The sequence below is a fragment of the Monopterus albus genome, unplaced genomic scaffold (genome assembly GCF_001952655.1).
Source record: "Monopterus albus unplaced genomic scaffold, M_albus_1.0 scaffold72.1, whole genome shotgun sequence".
NCBI classification, from domain to species: domain Eukaryota; kingdom Metazoa; phylum Chordata; class Actinopteri; order Synbranchiformes; family Synbranchidae; genus Monopterus; species Monopterus albus.
Window position 1 is genome coordinate 2,243,365 of NW_018127952.1, and position 11,454 is coordinate 2,254,818.

The 11,454-nt window shown below is 38.4% G+C and overlaps 1 protein-coding gene across 6 annotated transcripts in view; it reads left to right on the forward strand.

Annotated features, from left to right (window-relative positions):
• Positions 1-9,815, forward strand: part of bbs4 (Bardet-Biedl syndrome 4) — a 12,800-nt gene extending 2,985 nt beyond the window's left edge. Inside the window, exons 3-20 of one of the 6 annotated variants that reach the window (XR_002275386.1) lie at positions 474-572; positions 1,063-1,142; positions 1,350-1,413; positions 1,640-1,751; positions 1,990-2,062; positions 2,473-2,526; positions 2,619-2,746; positions 3,622-3,676; positions 3,830-3,898; positions 4,107-4,259; positions 4,601-4,772; positions 5,076-5,145; positions 5,229-5,376; positions 5,456-5,660; positions 7,022-7,254; positions 8,817-8,864; positions 9,208-9,305; positions 9,575-9,815. Coding sequence is in view for 5 of the 6 variants with exons in the window: in XM_020605698.1 (XP_020461354.1) it covers positions 474-572; positions 1,063-1,142; positions 1,350-1,413; positions 1,640-1,751; positions 1,990-2,062; positions 2,473-2,526; positions 2,619-2,746; positions 3,622-3,676; positions 3,830-3,898; positions 4,107-4,259; positions 4,601-4,772; positions 5,076-5,145; positions 5,229-5,376; positions 5,456-5,660; positions 7,022-7,176 (1,637 nt within the window). In the remaining variant the exon portion in view is untranslated. Of the gene's footprint in view, positions 1-473; positions 573-1,062; positions 1,143-1,349; positions 1,414-1,639; positions 1,752-1,989; positions 2,063-2,472; positions 2,527-2,618; positions 2,747-3,621; positions 3,677-3,829; positions 3,899-4,106; positions 4,260-4,600; positions 4,773-5,075; positions 5,146-5,228; positions 5,377-5,455; positions 5,661-7,021; positions 7,894-8,816; positions 8,865-9,207; positions 9,306-9,574 lie in introns of those variants that run through there. The other 5 variants (XM_020605698.1, XM_020605699.1, XM_020605701.1 and 2 more) reach the window with 5 other exon arrangements.
• The last annotated feature ends 1,639 nt before the right edge of the window (positions 9,816-11,454 follow it).

The following is an 11,454-nucleotide window of genomic DNA, read 5'->3' on the forward strand; positions in this document are numbered from 1 at the left end:
ACAAATAGGGCCATTCTGAATCTTTGACAAGGCAAACGTGAAGCCCATACAGTTTAACACTTGGAGATGGGGTGGATTTCTGTGAAGTAGCTGGAAGAGGCTGCAGTTATAGCAGTACATCAACAGCAATGCTTGAAGCGCTGACAGATAAAAACAGGAAGAAGCTTTAGTGTAATTCACACTGCATTTTTACACATGTACTTCATTAATGATATTCTTCAGTGTCACTCAAAACCTAGCTCTTCATTTCACATTGCCTTGGACCCTATATTTATCCTAGTAGTAGTGGGTGCAAGATAACAAGATTACCAGAATCAGAATTACGTTTTCTTCCTTGTGAAATAAAGTGTAGTACTCTATGAAGACAACTTGGAGCATTGTAGTTTGGTTCATGAGTTTACCGTACCCTTTGCATGGTGCTGAGTATTCCTCCAGCCTTCCTCTTTTGGTCTACCCTCTCTATTCTGTTACAGGCACCTGGCTTGCAAGAGACATTGTTGCCCTGGCAACAGGGAGGATATCTCGACTTGCTGAGACATTAAAAGAAAAGACCAAAAATAAAAGCAGTGTTTGTAAGGAAAAGCTTGCTTGCAAAGTGACATTTACTGCTGGTGAATTGATTATAGTTTATCATGGCGTTTTTGGTTGAAGTTTTAACATCTGTGTTAACTGTTGGATCAAAGACTAGCAAGTGACTGCAGAGGCAGGGTGCTTTCAGGATTTATTCAGCTGTCATGCTAAAAAAAAGTATTTCAAATAGACATAACTCTTAATAGTTAGTCTAAGCTTTCTTGTAGAAAAAAAAACGTGCTAATAAGCTAAGTGTGCCTGGTGAATTGACTTTAATTTAGCCTGTGGATCTAGGCTGAAGTGTTAAATCTGTGCTGTGCTGACTGTCAGATCAGAGCCTTAGCAGCAACCAGAAAAGAAGGGATGCTTTCAGAATTCATTATTCAGCTTTCACTTGAAAAAGACACCATCTGAACAGTAAAGGATGAGCTTAAAATTCTCTGAGATTTCTGAAATTGTAGTCTTCTCGCTGATTTTTAATCTTCCTTCCAGCTCCAGAGCTTCCCATTGTGGAGAGGAGAAACTGGCTAATCCACCAGCACTATATCCGCAAAGACTATGACACCTGTAAGGTATAGTACCTTCATCCATCCAATCTTTCTGTGGTTTATTCTGTCTGTTCGGTATTGCATAGCCTGATGTATGTCATTATTTTAGTATTATTCCTATTCACGTATGTTGAAATCAAAACCACCCCAATTGTTGTAGTTGTCTCCTGCTTTGTGTCCATGTACGTATGTGCAGATTTCTAAGGTTTTTTCAGTTTTGTGTCCATGTAGGTAATCATCAAAGAGCAACTGCAGGAGACTAATGGAATGTGTGAATATGCCATATATGTTCAAGGTGAGCCATCGTTTTCATACATGTATCATGTATGAGGTTACAGCTACAGTACATCAAATGAATTCTCTGTGGTAGTTGACTCCCCAGCCCCCAAATACATCATTTAGTTTCCTAAAATCAGCTCTTTGGACCCCATGCTGTGCCCTTGCTTTTTAATGTGTTTATATTTTAACCTCCGCATGTAGATGAAGATCCTCTCTTTTTGTCTTTTTATTTCATGCCACAGCACTAATCTTGCGGCTTGAGGGCAAGATCCAACAGTCCCTGGAGCTATTTCAGAGCTGTGCTATCCTTAATCCCAGCAGTGCTGACAATCTCAAGCAAGTGGCCAGATCACTGTGAGTCTACTGCCATCATGCCTCAGACCTTCTTCATTAGCTAACCAGACAGAAAAAGGAGAGAACTATACAGAGATAACAGTCAAACTGTGGGCAGTTTTGGCTGTTGTGGGAAAATGTGTCCATCCTCAGTGATTATTTTTTACTGTTGCAGGATTGTAAGAAAAGCTGGTCAACATGGTGTGATTAGGGTGGATTAATTTTTCATATGGCTTGTTGTTGTTTATTCGTTCCATAGATTTCTCCTGGGAAAGCACAAAGCAGCTATTGAATTCTACCATGAAGCTGCAAGGCTCTGTGAGAAAGACTGGGTAAACGAACAGAAACACTCTAGTGCTAAGTTTCTGCTTTTCCTGAAGTTTGTAAGGAAGTGTCTTTTGTGGGGCCTGGCATATTTCACTCTAAACACATAACATGAAGTTCTCTCAACAGATTATCCCCACGTTTAGGATGGGGAAATGCATTCAATGAACTTTTTAAAAATCTGTATTAAAAACTGCTTAATAGTTGCAGTGGATCCATTTTTTTTACTAAGAACCTTATCAAATTGTATTAACCTGGCCAGGCAGGATCAGAAGCATGTTTTGAAAATTCATTCTGTTCTGACTAATACTACTCTGAGTAATACTGTAGAAGCAGCTTCTGAGCTGTTTCTCAGCCTTTATCCAGCCCATCTCCATTAAGCATGTCCTATGTATAATCTGACATTTTCTCACCCCAGGAGATCAGTCATAATCTGGGACTGTGCTATTTCTTCATCAAAGACTTCAAACACGTGAGTGCTGATTTTGCCAACGCTATACAGAACAAACTATAGGCTACCCAGTACCCGGTGATTTAATCATTTTGATCCTCTGTCTTCGTCAGGCTGAAGAGCATCTAAACATAGCTCTTCAAATAAATAAACATGACAAGACTTTCATGATGCTTGGGAAGGTTCATTTGCTGGCTGGAGAAACTGACAAAGCCATCGAGGTGTATAAGAGGGCAGTGGAGTAAGTAAAACTCAACTGTGGCCAGCATTAAAAAAAACACTGAGGGGATGTTTAAAGAGTGGAATTAATACAGTATTTAAAATATAGGTATATGGGAATATGCACTGCCACTATGGTTCTGAATATATTTTTAAATATTCTAGGCATGCATTATTCCATTATAACTATTGCAGGTTCAGGAATTGTCAACTTTTTCATCAAACCCAGATAATAAAGAATTCTTTTATTAATGCCAGATAATAAATATGCAGCCTCAGTATGACACTTTTCATGATAGCATTCTGTCAAGACACTAAAAGAGATAAAAGCTGCTGCTGTTGATTACTCTAACAGTTCCCCTATTGATTTATGTGATCATTTTCAGTCTTTTGAGCTCCTTTCAGTAAGTGGTCCTTCAGTTTACCACAAAGCCCCAGCTTTGCCAGCTTTTAACCTGGGCCCCTTTTCAGTTCAAACTAAATCCTTTTCATTTCCACTTCTATTCACAATGGGAATATTTGAATATATAACATCAGGCTATGACATAAATAACGAAATGACATCAGTCTCAATAATAAAGCTCATTATGACTGCCTCCCATCGGAGGTAAATGAATTAATCAAGTGCCCCGATACTGGTGTTGCTTTTAATGAGACACACCACTGTGTCTAATTTCAATGCCGATCTGCCTTTTTTCTACCATTTCTTCTTTGAGCCTCATCGTCCCCCCAGAGGTCATAATTAATACTCAGCAATTTTGCAGAATCAAAGCCTGATTGAATAATCAGCAGATTCCCTGAATATCAACTATGTTTGCTCAAGCATAAGTGCAGGCATTAAATGTAATTACAGGCATAAAAAAGTGACATTTTTCATTCAACTTGTTCTCTATACAGATTCTCTCCAGAGAATACTGAACTGCTCACTACTCTTGGCCTGCTCTTTTTACAGGTAGGTAGACTTTTTTTATTTTTTTTTTATTTAACATTTTCAATACAATTTTTGTACACAAACAATGAGCACTAAAGATAAATGAAATTTAGGTGTAAGACCCTTTTTTAAAAATGGGTAGATGTATAATTTTCTGATTTAATCTTTTGTCAGCTTGGGAAATACCAAAAAGCATTCGAGCACCTTGGAAATGCCCTCACTTTCGACCCCAACAATTATAAGGTATGTGGATAGTTTAACAAACATTATTCTTCGCTACTGTATAAATTGAATTTGCTACTAAGCTACCCAAGGGCAGTGCATTTGTTTTTTAAGCAGTTCAGTCAATATAAAGGTCATTCTCTTTCAGGTAGTACAGGTCTTCAGCATGTGCTCTTTGAAAGGGTAAATCTTCCCCTAACATCTCCCTAATCACTGTTTGTATTCCCAGGCCATCCTGGCTGCAGGCAGCATGATGCAGACCCACGGTGACTTTGATGTAGCCATGAACAAGTACCGAGTGGCAGCGTGCGCTGTGCCCGAGAGCCCCCCTCTCTGGAACAACATCGGAATGTGCTTCTTTGGCAAAAAGAAATATGTAGCTGTGAGTGTTTTGTTGAGTTGGGACTTAATAAAAATTGTATTAACAAGAAAAGAATATGCAAAATAAAAATCGGCAGAGGTGAAACATCCATATCCAGGCTACTCAGTATAATTTGTACACTTACTATACCAGGGACCATGGGCCTAAATTGACTGTATACACCAGACATCGAACTAACTGGTCCATTTAGGTGGTGAGATCATATCAGTTAATATATACATTGCTATTTAATTTGTTTCTTATGTCTCTAAGGTAACTCCACCACGGTACAGCATCTGTTTTCTTGCCTTACAGTCCTAGCAACTGTTGACTTCTCTCTTCTAATATCTTTTCTCCCACAGGCCATCAGCTGCCTGAAGCGGGCCCACTACTTGTCTCCTTTTGACTGGAAAGTGTTGTACAACCTGGGTCTAGTACACTTGACCATGCAGCAATATGCTTCTGCCTTCCACTTCCTCAGCGCAGCCATCAATTTGAACCCACGAATGGGGGAACTCTACATGTTACTGGCAGGTACTGAGTCAGAGAGAAAGTCTGTGTTGTTGTGTGTTTATTTTAGACTTTACAAAAGGTACAAAATATAGCTGACAGATGGGCTTGATCTCAGAGGCTTTAGCATATTTACTGTCCCATACATTGTTGCTGCTTGATGATCAAAGAATATGCTTTTAGATTCCATTTTAACTGTTTTTTTTTTTTTACGGGCAATAGTGATTACTGGTTTGCATTCACAGTTAAAATTCCTTGATCAACAGGTCTTGCATATGATAGTAATTCAGTAACTCTTTACACCTGTTTCAAATTTATGATCAATAGTGGCTCTAACCAACTTGGAGGATGTGGAGAATGCCAGCAGGGCATATGAACAAGCTGTGGCTCTGGACGAGTGAGTCTGTCTTACATCTCACATGTTTTATGAATCTGAATTTGAGGTTGCATCAGATCAATTTTTTTTTTCTTCCTTTCCAGCAGGTCCAACCCTTTGGTAAACCTGAACTTTGCAATTTTCCTCTATAATCACAGTGACAAGAAGGGAGCTCTGGATCAGTATCAAGAGATGGAAAGGAAGGTCAACCTACTTCGAGACGGCTGTACCAACTTTGAATTTGACCCTGAGGTACTGTAGATCCTGTTGTTGATGTCTGAGTCAGATGCTGGAGACTTGTTGTCAAGCCTCACCTTTTTGTCACTGATAGCTGATGGACATGGCTCAGAAGATGGGAGCTGCCCTACAGGTGTCAGAGAATCTGGTGTGGACTAAACCAGGCAAAGACTCCAAATCCAAACCAAACTCAGCAGCAGCCATCAAACCCCCGGGTGCTCCCCTCGGGACTAACCAAGCCCTGGGTCAGGCCATGTCTTCTGCTGCAAGCTACAACAAGAACATCCAGTTACCAACAGGTGCAAGCTACTAGTACAACATATAAAGTGAAGCTTCTGTTGTGATCAAAGGTAAAGGTGACATGTATACGTAAAACCTGATACATTCAGGACAAGCTGAATGTCTTATTAGTTTGTTCTGACCACAAAATCAATATAAGGTCAACATTTCCACAAGTCCAGTTTAACACTGGCGTTGCAGGTGATGACAGATTTCACAGCCTCAACCTCTCTATTCAGCCAAAGCCAGTTCTTTCATTACAAATGTGAACCGTCCCTGTGCATTCACAACCCACTGTTCCAGACTGAGTATATGGAATAAAGGCAGAATGCAGTATTGAATGTAAAAGAAGCAGCTGACCTCTTGTCAGTATATATTCTTGGCAGCAATAGAAAACCATTGGTGTGAAAAAATGACACAAATGCAAGTTAATAAATTCAAGGCTACTGAGAAATGACTGAGACTAAGTGGACGGGAGTGCTTTTCTTCACAAGACCTTGTGGGCTGTGTTTTCTACCACTTTCTGGCAAATTCTCTCTTGTAAAAGACAAAACGTATCTGTAGAGATGAGCTAGTTAAATAAAGGCAACTTTTTTGCATAGAAAATGTTCTAAAGGTAAGATATATTAGGCTTCTGTTTAACAAAATAGACCTGAACTCAGCCTCAAAAAAGGATGTGGTGTCATGGTTCTGATGTCGCTAATAAACCAGCCAGCACTCAGACAGCTCAAACCTCCACCAAGGCAGCTCGGTCTCTCCATAATTTAAAAAATTTGTGGATTGGGATGATGATCCAGATTATCACCAGAATATAATGGACTGTTTCATGGGCTGATCTTTACCGCTTCAAAACATTTCATCAAAATCCATCCGTTACTTTTTGAGTCAATGCCAAGAGCAGACCAACAAAGGGCAGTGGAAACATAACCTTATGCAGAGCCATCATGATGTTAGGGTTTTCAGTCTGGTAGTGTGATACCAGCACCACAAGCAAGTCACATTTCAAGTTATGTGAATAATGATAATGCTAGATTGTCCTATTATGCCTCCGTGCCGGCTGTAGCTGTGGCCTGAGGCATGTTTTCAGGCTGTCCTTCTGTCTATACAGCCCATTCTTGTAAAGGCGATATCTCAGGAGCGCTTTGAGGGATTTTCTTCAAATTTGACATAAATGTCCACTTGGACTCAAGGATGTACTGATTAGATTTTGGTTGTCAAAGGTCACTGACCTCACATCTGTCTGTTCCCATGAATTTGACTGCTTGGCTGAGGCATACAACCGTAAAGTGGTAATTCTATTTTATGTAGAGAGCTCAACAACCTTGTCTGAATGACCTTTAGTGAAAAATAATGTCAATAAATTTGTGATTGTTATTTTCAGGAGTTTCCAAAGGCCCCACCATGCCCTTTGAGCCAGAACCTGATGTGCAGAAAGCCCCGAGCCTGCCCATTGATCCTCCAGGCCCCACAGAGCTGGCACAGTCAGATAACCCCAAACCCAGAACCTCCAAGAGAAGAACTAAGGTTGAGGACTGAATCGGCTTGGCTGTCTTTGTCATTAGGTCACTCCCATGTCATGGCGGGAAATTAAGGTTCTTAAACAGCAACCTAGAGGTTTGTGGTTTTCCAGCTCATTGTAGTTAAACATGAAGCTTTGAGTGATAGTTTTCTGGTTTAGGTGCGCAGACATTTTGTGTCCTATACAATAATTTACTTTGTGTTAAAAAGGACAAGGTCAATGTACATTTTTGCCATGCCATTTATTTCAAGAATATTCGGTGCCACTACATCACTTGCCACTTTTAAAACCAACTCCTGAGTAAACCAGGTGTTTCTTGTAAATTTGTGTAGTCGTGGCAGGTTTGGTGCACATGTCAAAACCAATTCAATAGATGTTGCACTTTACAAATGTCTTTATTCAATTAAATGGTAGTATGGGCATTTGCGGAGTTGCAAGGTTTGATATTTGTAAGTGCTTAGCAACAAGGTTAAATGATGAATTATCCTTGGTTTGACATTTCTGGGGAATGTCTAAGTCCTTTATCTGTTGGAGGAGATGCTGTGACAATCGCTGTGGAAATCTGAATACATCAAGGCATGTTTTTGAATAGGTACAGGATTATACTTGTTTGTATGATAGGACTCCTTTTGAGGATTGAGTGTAAATAGTTAACATGCTTTTATATGAGGAAAGTGCTATGTTTAGAGACAGTAATGTATTTAATAATAAATAAGACACTTTAAATAAAATAGGAGTCTTGATTCTTTTATGGAGTGTTTTATTTGAAATGTTCATTGTTTTATGTTGTGGGGTTTTTTTATGATAAGGTCATTGAGTTCAACAGACACAACCAACAGGGGCTATGAGTTTTTAAAATGTACACTATCCAGCACACAGACTGTGGTCTGAACAAGAAGAATAACTGATAAACTAATACATTTTATCTCGTATATGAACTGAAGTTGACTGTGAATTACAATGTGGATGAGGCAATTGTTTAAAAATATGAAATACAATTTTTTTTTATTTGTATTTAGAACTTTAGACAAAAAAACAAAAAATGTAAACATTAAAAATGTAAAACACAAGATGAAGAAAATTGTACTTGTAAAGGTTAAAATGTTCTATTACGTCTTTACCATCTTTAGAGCCTACAAATTTCAAAATCATCTCCCTGCTCACTGTTGTTTCTAAACTGAGAAATGTGTCTGTAATTGTGCAGTAGGTTGTTTCAGTATGGAGGAAGTATTTTTGAATATATGTTATATATTATATGTGATTAACATACCATGGTTTCAGCGATAAACAGGAATTTCAAAATAAGACAGCTGAATAGAAAGAAAAATATTTTCATGGCAGTTTTCTTTTAAATCCTTATCTGAGATCATAAAAATAAACTAGATAATTATCTTAGATCATAGTAGACTAAAAACTACTGACTTCACTATGTAATGTGATGGCAAAGACTAAAATTTATGAGTATAGGACCAAGAGCATTGCCATGTTGGCTGTAGTGACAGAAATGCTGAGTTGTTAATTTTTCAGCATTTGTTGTGACTGACGTTTTCCATGAACAGTTGTGTGTAAATATAAACCATGGCTCAAGTCTTAGGTCAACAAAATTGCTGTTTACAGCCTCTCTCTCCCTCTCCGTCTCTCTGTCTCTCTCTCGTAGCTTGTGTTACAGTCGTTTGTCATCACAGTGCAGCCATGGCTGGAGAAGGTGAGTATAAAGAGTGATTGTGCTTGTTATTGTGTATTGATTTCAAAACAACTCTTGCTTCCATTGCAAAGGCCTCAGGTCACTTGAGTCATCACCAGTGTGTTACTTCACCAAGGAATGTGAGCATTATTTGGTTTGTTTAATGGAGGAGTTGATTCGATTTGCATGCATCACTGTCAAACCTCTCACATGCTCTGACTGAACTTGTATATCTGCTGATCAGTACGCTGTGCTGGATAGCAAATGTTTTTTTCCCTGTACATTACTTTGCTCAAAATGGAAGTGATTGAAAAGGGATTCAACATCTTGTAAGTATGTCACTTATTTTTATTTATTTTTACAGATGAGTCAGAACCAGTCCAATCCCACACAATGTTAATCACCTGCTTTTACAATTGGAGACTTATACAATAATACAACAAAGTCATTTATGGAGACTAAGTAAGATCGTTTGAACACTTCACACTCTTGTAAATTAAAACTAACATTTTTCCTTGTTTATGGTTTTGGGTTCCCATTAACAGTGTACACATCACTTTAACAAAATTATATTTCTTTTTTTTATGTCTGTTATGTTTACATTTCACAGAGCTTAATTTGACACCATACTTGCTTTAAATATACAGAATAATTTATAATTTATACGTGTTTGTATTAGTTTAGTGTAGATACTGCATTGCCTTGTGTTTTGTGTTTCTTTTTTTTTCCAGTGTGACAATTTAGATGATATCCCCTTCCACAAGTGCCTATCTTCTTCATGCCGTCTTTTTGGAGATATTCATAAAATCTTCCTGCCCTTCTTGTTGACGTTCACGTGGCACTACTACATATCCTCTCTGAAACCTGAATCCAAGCATATTACTTGACCCAGTAGTGGCCACTGCTCTGTCAGTGTTGCCTTTTCTTAGCTTAGTCTCTTAGACGTTTATGATGGAGAATAGCACTTACATGTGGCGCTATTATTGCCAAGAAACTGTATTGTTTTCATTAGGTTCTTGTTAAACTGTGCATGCCTGAATTGCCTGTGGTCGTAAATTTACAACCCAGCTGATGATGGCCTGTAAGTTACTGCTCCTGTTGCAGTTATTTTTCAGTGCAGCTGTGGAAGACTGCATTTCCATTTCTCATCTTTCTACAATTCAAATTGTGCGGAAGCGTCTCAGTACCTAGTGGAAATTCCATTTAAAGTTTTTTGGCTCCAGGGATTGCCAAGTTGTGCTATTTTCTCATTGATATGTTTTTTTCCCAGATTTTGCACACTAATGCCACTGTAAGTTATACTCTATCTAAATAACTACAGCAAATTTATATCAATGGTAAGTTCCAGTTATGAAATAAGTGTTTTCTTTATTTTCTGATAAGTTCTTTTGTTTCTTTTTTTCTTGAATGATTTGTCTTGTTTAATTGTTACTTGCAGCTGTTGTCAGTCTCAATTGTTCATGGGCTTGTTTGTCAAGATGTTCCCATCTGACAGGCTGTAAATTAGGTTTGTTTGTTTCGATGCAGTGCAGAGGTGAAGGAGGCTTTACCTGGACACAGAGAAAGAAATATTTTATTTATTTTGTCTCCCTAGCTTTTCGTATTTGAAATATGATGATGTGGTTTATATCTGACAATTATGGCTGTCTGGATCTCTGACTACAGCTCTTCATGCAGTCTCTGCCCTGGTCTGGCTCTTTTAAATAGTTCCCCAGATAATCCTAAATTCTCAAGTATCAAGATCACTACTGGCCACTGGGTGAGGCTAAATGTCCACCACACTCTGGTCTCCCCTCCTTTCTTCTTCTCTCCAGTTACCTCAGTTACACATCATTTGTTTCCACTTTCCATGGACCCAAGGAATATATGTCTGAGACACGAGCCATGTCCTGTGATATGTAGTATATGATAATATTTGCATTTCAGTTGTTTTACAAGAAATCAACATTCTTACCTGTTTACATTTCCTAATTATACTACTACTAAATTACATAAACATACACTGTGCAAATACAATTAAACTTCAACAATGCCAGTACCCATAAAACCTTACAAAGGAGCAACTTGATATTTTTCCAAACCTTAATGGGTTTTGTATTTTGGAGGTTTTTTGATTTGTTTTGTTTTGTTAAAATGTATTCCAGCTGTGACCAGTCCCCTCTTTTCCTTTGTGCACTACAGTGCAGAATGGTGTCCATCAACATTACCTATGCTCAAAAAGTAGGGCTTTTTAAAAAATGCCCACGGTTGTTGGCTTTTCAAGATGTATTTTATTTGTTACTGCATAAATCAAAACCTGCATATAATTACATCGCACTGGGACGCCAGCTCCTGTAGAACAAATCACTGGAAGGTGTGGTTTTGTGCTTTTTGGATGAGGTTGCTGAAGAATAAACATACCACAAGGTTGTGGTAATTTAATGTCGATCTATCCAGATTATGTTACCATCCATGGATCATGAATAACCAAGAGTTTGGACTACACTCGGCAGAATAAGAGGAGTTCCCAGAGCCAGGTGAAAAAGTGCCAGCAGTGTGATGGAGAAAGTGGAGAAAGACTTTTGGCAAGGTCACATGATTCCTTCTACTTTAACTAAGTAAGTATTTCTGA